The sequence below is a fragment of the Rutilus rutilus genome (genome assembly GCF_951802725.1).
Source record: "Rutilus rutilus genome assembly, chromosome: 7".
Classification (NCBI taxonomy): Eukaryota; Metazoa; Chordata; class Actinopteri; order Cypriniformes; family Leuciscidae; genus Rutilus; species Rutilus rutilus.
In genome coordinates, this window is record NC_140221.1 from 46,292,734 (window position 1) to 46,306,299 (window position 13,566).

Genomic DNA, 13,566 nt, shown 5'->3' on the forward strand with positions numbered 1-13,566 from the left:
TACAGGTTGAGCTGTCGGATGAAGCTGGTGAAGTTGGAGGTCTTGAAGAGTTTAGCCTCTTGTTTGACCGGTGACAGCAGCTCGTCCTCGAAACGCTGCTGGTCGACAATCAAACCGTCTCCATTTGGGTTCCAGAAGACGGAGTTGTTCCGGGGATCGTTTGTCAAACACCATAACTTTGCTGGAAAGTTACTGTAGTTAATGTGGACGTTGAGGAGAGACTGATCAAACTCCATATCCATGTTAAACAGAAATCAAATCTCTCATTTCATGACCTGGAGATGATGGAAACTACGTAAACATCACAAAAAATTCTACATAAACAGCACTATATAACAACTTTAACACATTATTATGTCGTTAGTTCATAATAGATTGAATAAATCATTAGAAATATTGGTAACACTTTACAATGGGGTAATATTTGCTAACGCTAGTTAACTAGCAGTGAAAAATACTATTCTACAATATTACTTAGTCTACACATCAAATCATAAAATCAAATGTTTTATCTGTTATTATTATTATTATTTAATGGACCAGAGTTAACATGAAGTAACAGTTGTATGTTTATTAATGTTAAGAAAGATTAATAAATACAAACGTATGGCTCATTGTTAACTAATGATAATTAGTGAGACCTTACTAAAGTGTGACCAAAATATTCAATAGATATAAAAGTTGTCATAGTAATAGCACACAACAACACATGTATATTATCAAAATATATGAACGTCTATATATATATGACAATTAATGTCTTTACGTTTCTTTATATATTTACCATATCCTCCAAGAACCGTTACTGGAACCGTTATGCGCATTCACATAGAACACATTTAAACCGCATCAGAATGAGGCTCGCGCGACCTCTATAACGTCACTTAACAGCGACCTCTAACGGCTGTTGTGGTCAAAACAATATTATGAAATACTTAAAAACATTATAGAATTAATTGGCTTTATGTTTATATTCATTCTGTCATTTCCATTCCAACAATTCTGAGCAACTCTGTGAGACTCTTATTTTGTGTTCTTATTGGAACGGAGCAGCTCATTGGTCACATACTATTATAGATCTAAATCCAACTTCGCGACAGAATTAGAATTTTAAAAAAATACAACACAATACATGCATAAGAATAATATTCCATGTTAATTATATGAATGAATAAAAATAAATAAATAACAAATATTTCACGTCACGATCACGCGGCGCATATCTGTGACGTCATCAAGCGTCGCCGAATGTGCGGTTGTGGCTAGCAAGCGCTAACAACAAACAATCGTTGTTCCGAGGCATCTATTAAGATTATTTTTTGCTTAATTTCCAGTATATTGCGTTAAAGCAACAGGAATGTCTCTGGAGACTGTCCCGAAAGATCTGCGCCATTTGAGAGCGTGTCTGTTGTGCTCTCTTGTCAAGGTAAAACGAGACAAGAAAAAAAAATAAGATGGTTTTATCATTGACATATTTACATATTTAAATGTTTAGATAGAGCAGATACGTACAAGAACAAGATCATTAACAAAACGGTTTTGCCATATCCAAAACATGACCATTTGAATTTTTTTTATTTTATTACATATAAACATCATTCTGCCTCTTACAGTCATAAAATGTACAGTATGCTGTTAGATACAGTCATAGATAATAACCTTTGTTAATCATAGGTAGCATCACAATTACTACTAGTAGTTAACAGTGACTGTGGCTAATGTTTGTAAGGGAATACTAAGGGTAAAATGTTTGATCTCATCTTCTCTGGTTTCAGACTATTGATCAGTTCGAGTATGACGGATGTGACAACTGTGAATCATACCTGCAGATGAAGGGCAACCGGGAGATGGTTTATGAATGCACAAGCTCTTCTTTTGATGGGTGAATAGTCTTTTACTCTCTGTAAACCTGTATGGCTCGCTTGCTTTCTTCCAAGGACCATAAATAAATAGAATATGAGGTGATTCACACTTTAAAAGCACCATCAAATAATCAAATCACACCGGTCTGGAAAGTTACGAGATGAACTTTTGTTTTTGAAAGGACTCTGACACACATGTTGGCTTTCATTTAAACACTAATGTGTGATGTCTTCTTCATTACAGTGTCATTGCTATGATGAGTCCAGAGGACAGTTGGGTGGCAAAATGGCAACGAATCGGTGAGTTTTTCATTTACATTTATTCATTTAGCAGACGCTTTTATCCAAAGCGACTTACAAATGAAGAGAGCAGTCAAATCAATTCACCCAAAATGTACTCACCATCAAGCCATCATAGGTGTATATGACTATATCTTCTTTCAGCCAAACATAATCAGAGATAAATAAAAAATGTCCTGGCTCTTCCAAGCTTTTATAATGGGAGTGAATGGAGATTTTGAAGCCCATCCATCATCATAAAACTAATCCATACGACTCCACGGGGTTAATAAAGGCCTTCTGAAGTGAAGTATATAACATATCCATATTTATAACTTTATAAACACATGGCTTCGCTTCAGAAGTAGGGCTGGGTAAAAAATATCAATTTCTCGATTTTAATCGATTCTCATTTTTACGAACCGATATCGATTCTTAAATCCCAAGAATCGATTAGTCATCCTGTTTTCAGCTGATGAATGAATGTAACATTGTAGCGCATCCCATCCAATAAATCGCAATAATCTTTGTGCTTTGTTACTATTGATATGAAACAAAGTCTCAGATTTCAAATTACGTGCATTTTCTTATGAAATTCAAAAACATAAATAGCGTTGTGTCACTGTGGCGTGAGATCGCTCTGGCTCAGCTCTAGAGCAGCACATGATCTTCTCTTCCGCCTTAATAACACCAGTTACAGCGCGAGATAAACATGAGCTTCTGAAAGTGTGTTAAAAGATAGAGTACAACTTATCGAAGTCCGTATCATGTGACATGGAGTCGCTCAATCAGGGTTTCAACCGTGGAAAGACGTCAGTAAAACAGCTTGTAAACAATGTCATGTAACGTCACATTTACCTCAGAAAAACCATATCCAGTGGCCATAAACTCGTCAGTCAGCGAGAAAAATTAACTCTAGAGAGGAGCATTCTGCTAAATATATGCACCATATTACATATTTATTATAATTTTTAATGTTCTTCAATTTGTAATGCATGTTTGAATAAATCTGGCAGGTTTTTATGACAGCCACCATTTAAATGTTTATATTTCATATAACTTTATTATTATAAAAATAAATAATTGTAATTTAAGTGTTTGTATACAAATCAGTTAATTTGTAACTTCAATATTACAGTAGGCTAATGAAGCCTATAGGCTACCACTGACTCCCATAGTTTAAAGCATTAGTGAAGAGATTTGTTTTCCTTGAGGAAATTTGCCATGTATTACAGCTGATATCCAAAATCAATACTGAACCGAATCGAATCGTGAAATTTGTGTCAATACCCAGCCCTATTCAGAAGTTATTTAATAACCCCGTGGAGTCGTATGGATAACTTTTATGATGGATGGATGTGCTTTTTTTGGGCTTCTCTATTCACTGCCATTATATTATTTAATATAACTGATTGTGTTTGACTGAAAGAATAAAGTCGTATACACCTAGGATGGCTTGATGGTGAGTAAATTATGGGATAATTTTCTATTTTGGGTGAATTAACCCTTCAATGTTGCAAAGTTCTTCAATTATGAAACAAATACAGTTCCAGCTGTAAAGCAGCTCTAATAAAACAACAACCGTATCATTATTCAGCTCATTATTCAGCTCAATAACAGTGTGAATGTTGCAAAGTTAATCAATTATGAAAAATAAGCTCTATATGATAATAGTTATTATAGTCATTATTATTCAGCTGTTGATTCAGTTCAATAATGTTCATCAGTTAATATGAAATGAGTTCAGTTCAGAAGACACCAGTGTTGTTATTCAGCCTGAATCAGACTGACTTCAGTTCAATAATGTCAATGTCTTTCTCAGGTAACTTCAAGCCAGGTGTGTATGCCGTGACAGTAACGGGTCGGTTACCTCCAGGTGAGTGTCAGGTTTTGATCTTATGGCTCTCTCATGACTGCAATAAAGGATAGTGTGTGTTTTCAATCAAAACATTGGCATGTAAAGAATAAAATCTGTTTGAAATGACTCACGTGAGTGTGATTTTTGTTCTGTCAGGTGTGGTACGAGAGCTGAAGAGCAGAGGCGTCATCTACCGCTCCAGAGACACGGCTGTTAAAACATGAACACTGTTTATGATCACATGTTTATAATGACACACACACACACACACAATCAGCTGTTTCAGTGACTGCTGCTCTGCCATTGTCTGTTATTTCATTTATTGTTTTGTAATTTTCTTTTCTACTTGCATTACATTAGTATTTGGAGTGCATTTGATGATGGATAAATGATTTGATTATTCCATGTAAAGGATTTAAAAATTAATTAAAGTTTTATAAACAGCATTTTGTGTTTTTAATATGGCCAGTTTTGTCATTTTAAAAGACAACCACGAGAGGGCGCTGTCACTCTGCAAATTATGGACCGTTTACTTTCCCATGAGGCCACGGGAGACAACATGGCGAATGTAGTACGTCCAGAAGACATTCATACTATAAAGAACGTGCTTTTTAGCAGTCGTGAAGTACAGTAGTCAACATTTGAAGTGGATCAAAAAAGTTCATCAAAGTTGTCCTATGACAAGAAATGGGTATTGTTCAAAATTCATGTACAACTTTGATGAAAGGTTTTGATCCACTTGCAATTGCAGACGCAGCTGTAGAAACAGAATTAAAAGCTCAGGTTTGGTAATATTACGGTTAGTGATCTGACCTGCACGAAACATCTAAATCCATTTATGCAATGGACATGGTAGCTTTAATGGTCCACCTTGTTTATCAGGAAAGGAGTGCTGTTACTTTCATAATCGACTGGACTTGGAGGATGATAAAACTCTTCAGTTGGAGGAACCCAGGCCATATTTAGGGGCCGTTTACACAATTTTTTTGCATTACTACTATATCATTCTTGACCCAGTATGTAGCTGCTCTTGAAGGCCTACAACAATATGATAATATGCAAAAAAAAAAAAAATAAATACTGTAAATCTTTGATCACACTAGAGTGAAAACTTTAACTATGTAAGCATTAATACATCATTTAAAGACGATGGGCAAAAATTAAGGCTTATGATCAATCAGTTTCAAAAATAAATACAAAATCTGTCCTAATTTAAAGAAAATAAGTTTAAACTAATCCAATATTTGGTGATAAAATAGCATAACGAGATTTATAAGCTATTATTTTGTTGGCTGATCATTTTTGACCGTGAACACCACAAGTGTGATATTGCCATTTTGTACAAAATAAAAGCATTTCAAAACAAATTTCCTGTTTAAACATGTAAGCACACCAGTGTGATAAGCAGTGCACATTGTTTTCATATTTTATGTACAATTGACAAAATAATCCACAAATAACCCTTTTTTTCCTGAGATCCGTAAGCTCAGATAAATGAGGCCTACGATTGATCAGTTCCAAAAAGAAATGTAAAGCCTGTCCTAATTGGAAGACTAAATGCTGACAATTGAATCCAATATTTGGTGATGATGCAGCATAATTCGAGATTTATAAGCATGTTTTGTAGGCTGGTCATTTTTTGACCGGGAACACCAGTATTACAATGTGGAAAACACCTACAAAAAGTATCAACAATTTTTTGGGAAGTTGTTAGACGTGGGGTGAGTAAAGTATTTATTCCAATGAAATAACATTTACTAGCACTTTCAGATCCGGGAAAATCCTCTCCAGGTCAAAATTACCCGAACACAACATAAGGGGCAATAAGGAAATTGTCACGTAACATGCAACACTAGCCGCGTTTCCATTAGCCTTCAAATTGTGCAAAGTGAAATTGCGAATTGAAAATACGCCCAATGGACGTCAATTTCGCAAAAACTCCCATTTATCGCAAACAAAAAGTTTTTACGCATTTCCAGGTCACCCGACGTAGATGACGCGGTGTGTTTGGACAGAATACGAGACCAAATTCTTTATTAAATTCATAAAAGACAAAAGAATTACAGGAATACTGGATTCTAAACCTCAAAGAAATGCCACAACCAAGACCTCGAAGCAGATATGAGGGAGAAACACCCAGAAACACCTCATATGTGCCGCTCACAAGTATAAGGGTCTTTCCTTGCCATTAATGCTTGGATAACACACATACGTCTCCTTCCATTAATAATAATGGCCAGTGCAATGGCTGGGATATACATAAACCTATCGTCCGTTGCCATGATTTTTTAAATGACTTATCGCATAACATCGGTTAATGGAAAGTTTTTTTTTATCGACATTTTGAAAAAAATCGCAAAAGTTTGATGCAAATCTATAATGGAAACGCGGCTACTGATGCACAGCTGTCAATCACTTAAGAGTCTTTGTGCATTCACATCATAAACTCTGTAACAACAAGACATTTTCGCCAGGCTATACCCAATGTTTAGATCTCTTGTGGTATTTATGCAAATTAGCACATACGTCATTAGATTATGCACCGTTTGTCCATGTTTACAAACCATTAAAAAAAACTTGTAATACATTTTTTGTTTGTCTTGATGTAAGTAATCAACTCAGTAATTTTCATGGTGATATCTAAAGGATAAAACTTTGAGCCTATTCACGTAAGAAAAAGAATGAATAGGCGTATGAATAGACTATATTTGGGTCTTTTTCAAAACTTTCCCCAAATGGGATTCTTCTGGGCTTTTTTTTCCCTTACTCACGACATATTGAGGATACAAAATCAGTTGAGTTTGCTTCTGTTGCAATTTGTTCAAGGTTGACCCCCATTTTGGCTTAAAATTACTGGACTATTAAGAGTCTTTGTGCATTCACATCATAAACTCTGTAATTCAGAAATTGCGTTATTGTGGCCCTCTAGTCTCGAGTCGTCACCTTTCACCGCGATGGGGAAGCATCACTTCACATGAGTGAACAACAGTTGCCGAGTGACTCATAAATGAGACTTATAGTCATATCAGTCATTCACTGCAGCAGCAAACAGACCTCTGATCAACAACAGCTCTTTTACCATCCCTGTCTCTTTGAGGATTGCTTTCTTGTTAATACCAGAACAAAATGCAATCTAAAAATGCTGGGTTGTTTCAACCTGGTCAAATAAAGACAAACCCAACCGTTGGTTTAAATTTTTGAGTACATTTTTAGGTTTGTCCGTATTTGACCCAAATATGTGTTGAAACAACCCAGTATTTTTTTTAGAGTGTGTGGTGTGGCATACTTCACAATGTCACACTTCAAAATGTCTAAATTACAACCATATTAGTAAGTAATTATATACATAATATAGAAACCAAAGTCCTGCGTCACCGCATTTATCATGATGCTTGATCGAGGTTTTTACCAACTAAAACTAAAGCTGATTCAGAAACGCTTTTTCCTTTGAGTCATCTTATTGATTGTGCTTTATTTTAATATATAATTTAGTATATAGTACACTATATATATATATATATATATATATATATATATATATATAAAATTATATATTAAAAGAAAGCACAATCAATGTTCACACAAAACACTAACAAAAAAAAAAGTTTGCATGGTTTGAAATGGTAAAACAATAAAGAAAGTCCTGCAGCATTTGAGTTATGCTTTTTATCTAATGAAACAATATTTTGAAGTATGACTCGAGTGAACACACACACACACACACACACACACACACGTAACACGTGCGGCAGACAGGAAGTGGCCTGTGCTTAAACTACATAAATCTTCTCTTTTTTTAAAAGAGTGTTACATGGTGACATCAGATTGATAAAGGTCTAAATGTCATTTTGAACATTGCCCGTCTGTGTGATGATGAAGATGATGACCATCGGTGAGTGTGATTGAGTTCTGAATGAATCGTGTGATCAGAAACCAAAGTCCTGCGTCACCGCATTTATCATGATGCTTGATCGAGGTTTTTACCAACTAAAACTAAAGCTGATTCAGAAATGCTTTTTTCCTTTGAGTCATCTTATTAAAGGTTTAGTTCAGCCAAACATGAAGATTCGTCAGTAATGACTCTCCCTCATGTTGGTCATCCCCGGTAAGACCTTCGTTCATCTTCAGGACACAAATAATGAAGATATTTCTGATTAAATCTGAGAGCTGTCTCACTCCTCCATAGGCTTCTCTGTTATTGAAACTTGCCGGCCCAGAAAGTTAGTAAAGACAATGTTTAGAATAGTCGAGTGTCTACAGCGGCTCAACCTTAAGTTTATCAAGCGACGAGAATACTTTTTGTGCGCAAAAACAAACTAAAATAACGACTTTATTCAACTCTTTATTTTCTTCTGTGTGTCTCTGAGTGAGTTCGCGTAGTGTAACAGCAGCGCTTCTGGGGTGTACGTCAGAACGGAGGCTCACGATTGGCCAGCATCACACACATGACCAGCGTCGGCCAATAGTGAGCCTCCGTTCTGAGACATACAACCACTGTAGTCACTCGGACTACTGTAAATATTGTCTTTACTAACTTTTCTGGACCGGCCAGTTTCAATAACAGAGAAGCCTGAAGGAGTGAGACAGCCCTCAGATTTAATCAGAAATATCTTCATTTGTGTTCTGAAGATGAACGAAAGTCTTACGGGGTTGAACAACATGAGGGAGAGTAGCCTAATTACTGACAGAATCTTCATGTTTGGGTGAACTAACCCTTTAATGTGCTTTATGATTACACAGGTCATTTACATCGAAGGACGTTTGAGTCTAGATGAAGAAACCTGTCAAAAATGATGTAGATATTTGTACAGTCTGAGCAGTGCCGTCGCAGGTGGGGTGCGAGGCCCTGTGCGAACTTGAAATGCGAGGCCCTGCTCTTTGATGTGGATGCTCAATTGCGCATGACACACGGACGTAGCTGTTCTAGTTCTATTGCACGCATAACCTCGCTGCAATACGTTTTTATCAAGTAAAATAATACAGCATAATCATGCACATAGTCTCAGAGTCAGCTATGACTTTTTGCTATTTATTTCAGAGGGAAAAAAATCAAATGTGCAACGAGCGGCTTTACATCAAGTCAGCTCGAGAATTTTCATGTGAATATATACATAGATCCGCCTATGTTAAAACGTGTATCTTAATGGTCCAGTGGAAGAACTTTCGCCTATCGTGTCAGAGGTTTTCGATTCTAGCCCGCCCTCGGATAGTATTTTTTTATCGTATAGTTTTTTCCCTCATCAAAACCGATTATGTTCATCAGTGATTGTATATCAAGCAGGGACACATTTGTGTGCATTATGTTTGGTGATTTCACCAGAACGAAGACAGTATTCGCAACGGATTGAAGCGCGCGTCCGAGTGAAGTTGGTGCGGTGTGTGCGCGAGCCACACGAGAAAACACTGTATCCGCCCACTGATCGCAGCGGCAACGAGCACTTTGAGCACTTGATTTAAAAAAAACATTTCAGCGCTAGATCATCTCTTATTTAAAAAACGAACGAAATGAATGCTCTGCCAGTTAACTGGAGATGTTTTATTTGTAGAATTGTTATATTCGTGCCGCGAGATGTTTTAAAAAGTGGTGGGGACAACAACAAAAAAATATGTAAACAAAAAACAAAAAAACAGCAGGATTGCGAGGCCCCCTAGTGGCGCGAGGCCCTGTGCGGTTGCACAGTTCGCACAGTCTGCGACGGCTCTGAGTCTGAGGAAGGGCCGCGAAAGGCCCGAAACGTTACACATTAAAACATTTTCTAACTGGGAGCTCTCCGGTGTGTGCGGATCTTTGTTACTTGCATTATATATGAGATCCAGCACCCGTACTTGACTGGGATGTGCGTGATTAAACTGCTTCTTATGCTACAGTTGAGAAATAAAACACACTGTAACAGTATTTTGGATGCTTGCAGCTCTTAAAGTGACAGCAGCCTAATAAACCTGCTGCAAACCTGCTTAATCAAACAGAGGGAAAAAAAATCACACTACTCTTGACTGAATAACTTTAATAAGGATTAATCTATATTTAATTTATACAGTGAAGAAGACTGTATTTTACATTTAACATTTGATTATTACATTTTTCTACCTGAAAACTACTGTCAGACCAACCCCGAAAAACATGAAAAGCACTGTTTATTTCATTTGTATCTTTGTTCTATTGTATTTATTTGCGCTATTGCTCTTAATTTGATCATTTGTTCTTATTTTATTACTAACAGTTTACTTGTCTTTAACAATATTTGAAATTTGTATGAGTTAGGCTAGTAGTTTTTGGTTTCATAACCTTATTTATGGGTCAAAATAAATAACTAGGCCAATAACTAACAGGTCCGACTGTAGAAAAAATCATATAGACCACTGCTGTTCAAAGGTCTTAGATCTGTAAGATTTTTTAATGTTTTTGAAATAAATCTCGTCTGCTCACCAAGGCTGCATTTATTTGATAAAAAATCCAGTAAAATTGTGAAATATTATTACTATTTAAAACATCTGTTTTCTATATGAATATCTAGTAAAGTGTAATTTATATCCTGTGATTAAAGCTGAATTTTCAGCATCATTACTCCAGTCTTCAGTGTCACATGATCCTTCAGAAATCATTGTAATATGATGAGTTGTTAAAGAAACGTTTCTGATTATTATCAGTGTTGAAAACAGCGTGTACATTTTTCCAGGATTCTTTGATGAATAGACAGTTTAAAAAACAACAGCATTTATCAGAAATCATTTATCATTTATCTCGAGCTGCTGAGTCTATAGAAATGACTGAACATCTTTTCCATCAACATTAACACAATACTACTAAAACTTGTATTCTATATATCAATAAAAAAAATGTGCATGTGTACTGTGCTAGTCTAACTGGGACTAGTCAAAGCACTTAATAGATATTGTTGGTTTGATTTCTTCTATTGTTTCTCCTCATTTGTAAGTCGCTTTGGATAAAAGTGTGTGAATGATTAAATGTAAGTGTAAATGAAAGAGAAAGCTTTTGTAACATTATAAATGTCTTTACTGTCACTTTTGATCAATTTAATGCATCCTTGCTAAATAAAAGTATTAGTTTGTTTAATTTCTTTCCAAAATACATTTTTACTGACCCCAAACTTTTGAATGTTAGTTTATAATGTTACGAAATATTTCAGATAAATGATGTTCTTTTGAACTTTCTATTCATAAAAGAATCCTGAAAAAAAAGTACACAACGGTTTTTCAACACTGATAATAATCATAAATGTTTCTTGATCATCAAATCATCATATTAGAGTGATTTGTGAATGATCATGTGACACTGAAGACTGGAGTAATGATGCTGAAAATTCAGCTTTGATCACAGGATATAAATTACACTTTACTAGATATTCACATAGAAAACAGTTATTTTAAATTGTAATAATATTTAACATTTTTACTGTATTATCTATAAAATAAATGCAGCTTTGGTGAAGAGACAGATCTTACAGATCTAAAACTATTGAATGGTAATTATGCATATAATATGAAAAATATCATGTTCTTGACAGGTTTCATGACATTCACCCAAACAAGCATAACAATAGAAAACAAGCCCTGGATGTGCATGTTTAACTGATCTCAGGTCAGTGAGTTATGATGGCCTTCATCATCCATACAAATGAAGAAGAGAAAGTTAAATGTAGTAAAAGAAACTCAAGAGTGAAAGTAGAACTTCTCATTAAAACACTGACAGAAATAACTCTCGAGAGGAACGTCGGACTGAAACAATGTCAAAGAAATCTTTCATTACGTAGCCTACTTTTGTTTACTGCAATTTTTTGAATAGCACTAAAGCAGATATTGTTCCAAAGAACTCGAGCACCGAAGGTTCTTTATGGAATTCACGAAGGTTCTTTATTAGCATCTTGTTTAGATTCAAACGCATTTGGGCGGGAAAGCAGGTGAACGCCGTTCTCTCCTCAGTGTGAGCTGTGCTGGGTTTAACCACAGATTCATAACAGCAGCTCGCGATGTAGGCTGAATGTGTGCACTTCAAAGTCTTTCAGTTTTGCACCCGAGTTTACACCCTAAAACATGGTGCAAAAAACACCCACTCAGAACCAGTTAACATTCAAAAACCAGTCCGTCAGCACACGACCAAAAACCATCCGCACAGAGCGCATGCATATGACAAATATTATAGAAAGAAAATATTATGCTGGCTTAAGCGTTTCATAAATGTGCATTTTATTGTCTTAAAACATCTAATTTAAAAAAGTAACAATTTACCCCTATGTCTTCTTGGTCACATCTTTAGGCTATTTATTATGCTTTAAATAATAATTGCACATAAATTCGAGCTATACAAAGTAGTTTTAGAAAATATTTTTGTGATTTGAAAGCTAACTGAAAATTTTTCAAGCATGAAAATCCTCATAATACAATCAGACACCTAAAATAATAATACTAATAAAAAAAATGCTCAGTTTCTGAGCTTGATTGATAATCAAATGAGAAAGAATTGAAGCTCAGATCCACATCAGCTTCTTCCTGTTTCACACTCGTGCCTCGTCACACTCGGCTTGAGCGACTCAAACTCACAGCTCACCTTAGAGAGGATGAAGTCTCTCTACACGGAGAACACGGAGCTGGAGGATAAACCGTGTACATTTGACGAACATTGACTTAGAAAGTAGAAAGACTGAACGAGCAACTTTTTAAAAAAGTGTAGTTTTTTAGTGCGATGATCAGCTCAGCTTGAACATCAAGAGTGTTTTGTGATGAACAGAGTCTTCACAATCAGCTCCTGACATCACAATCACTTCAGACTGAAATATAACTTTTCAGGCCAACGTTATTAATTAGAACATGTTACATCATATCCTCTGGAGTGAGGAAACACACACACACACGCGCACATAAACACAAACACATGTTTAGTTGGTCAATCGCAGGATGATGATCACACTGATCTCTGAGTGTTTTACATAGAAACAGACACACACACACACACACACACACACACACACACACACACACACACACACTCGCACATAAACACAAACACATGTTTAGTTGGTCAATCGCAGGATGATCACACTGATCTTTGAGTGTTTTACACACACACACACACACACACAAACACTCGCACATAAACACAAACACGTTTAGTTGTTCAATTGCAGGATGATCATCACACTGATCACACACACACACACACACACACACACACACACACACACACACACACACACACACACACACACACACACACACACACACACACACACACTCTGTGTGAAGCTCACGGGCCGCTTCCTTCAGAAGGACTGTCACTTCTCTATCAGTCTGTTAGAGACACTGCCATTGGTCGGTTCCTCAGATGTCCATATTTGGAGAAGTGTGCACTACTGAGTGTAGATGATTGATTTAAACTGCAGTTCGATAAGTGTGGGCGAACAAAACACATCGCCACAATACTAGGGTGTACTAGTGGTTTCTTGAGTGGAAAAAAAGTCCTGCATCTTTACACTCTGTGATTAATAAAGCCACCATGAAATCAAAGTGGAGATATATATAGATATAGATATAGTGCGTACAGAATTATTA

General features: G+C 36.0%; 2 protein-coding genes across 2 annotated transcripts in view; one reads left to right on the plus strand and one right to left on the minus strand.

Moving 5' to 3' along the window:
• Window positions 1-242, minus strand: part of hsf5 (heat shock transcription factor family member 5) — a gene marked incomplete at both ends in the record, with an annotated part of 7,027 nt that extends 6,785 nt beyond the window's left edge. The window contains one exon of the mRNA XM_084414270.1: window positions 1-242. This exon is cut by the window's left edge and continues 227 nt beyond it. Coding sequence (XP_084270396.1) covers window positions 1-242 — 242 coding nt within the window.
• Window positions 243-1,217: 975 nt separating this feature from the next.
• supt4h1 (SPT4 homolog, DSIF elongation factor subunit) lies at window positions 1,218-4,445 on the plus strand. The gene is made up of 5 exons (XM_084414595.1): window positions 1,218-1,426; window positions 1,776-1,882; window positions 2,107-2,162; window positions 3,964-4,017; window positions 4,156-4,445. Exons 1-5 carry the CDS (start codon window positions 1,358-1,360, stop codon window positions 4,221-4,223), a joined length of 354 nt encoding a protein of 117 aa, XP_084270721.1. The 5' UTR covers window positions 1,218-1,357; the 3' UTR covers window positions 4,224-4,445.
• The last annotated feature ends 9,121 nt before the right edge of the window (window positions 4,446-13,566 follow it).

What these genes read in the sequence shown, in the direction of transcription:
- supt4h1 (XM_084414595.1), top strand. Translation starts at nt 1,358, where the DNA reads ATGTCTCTGGAGACTGTCCCGAAAGATCTGCGCCATTTGAGAGCGTGT. An exon ending in TGTTGTGCTCTCTTGTCAAG is followed by an intron (nt 1,427 to 1,775) that starts GTAAAACGAGAC and finishes CTCTGGTTTCAG; the next exon opens with ACTATTGATCAGTTCGAGTA. An exon ending in ACAAGCTCTTCTTTTGATGG is followed by an intron (nt 1,883 to 2,106) that starts GTGAATAGTCTT and finishes TCTTCATTACAG; the next exon opens with TGTCATTGCTATGATGAGTC.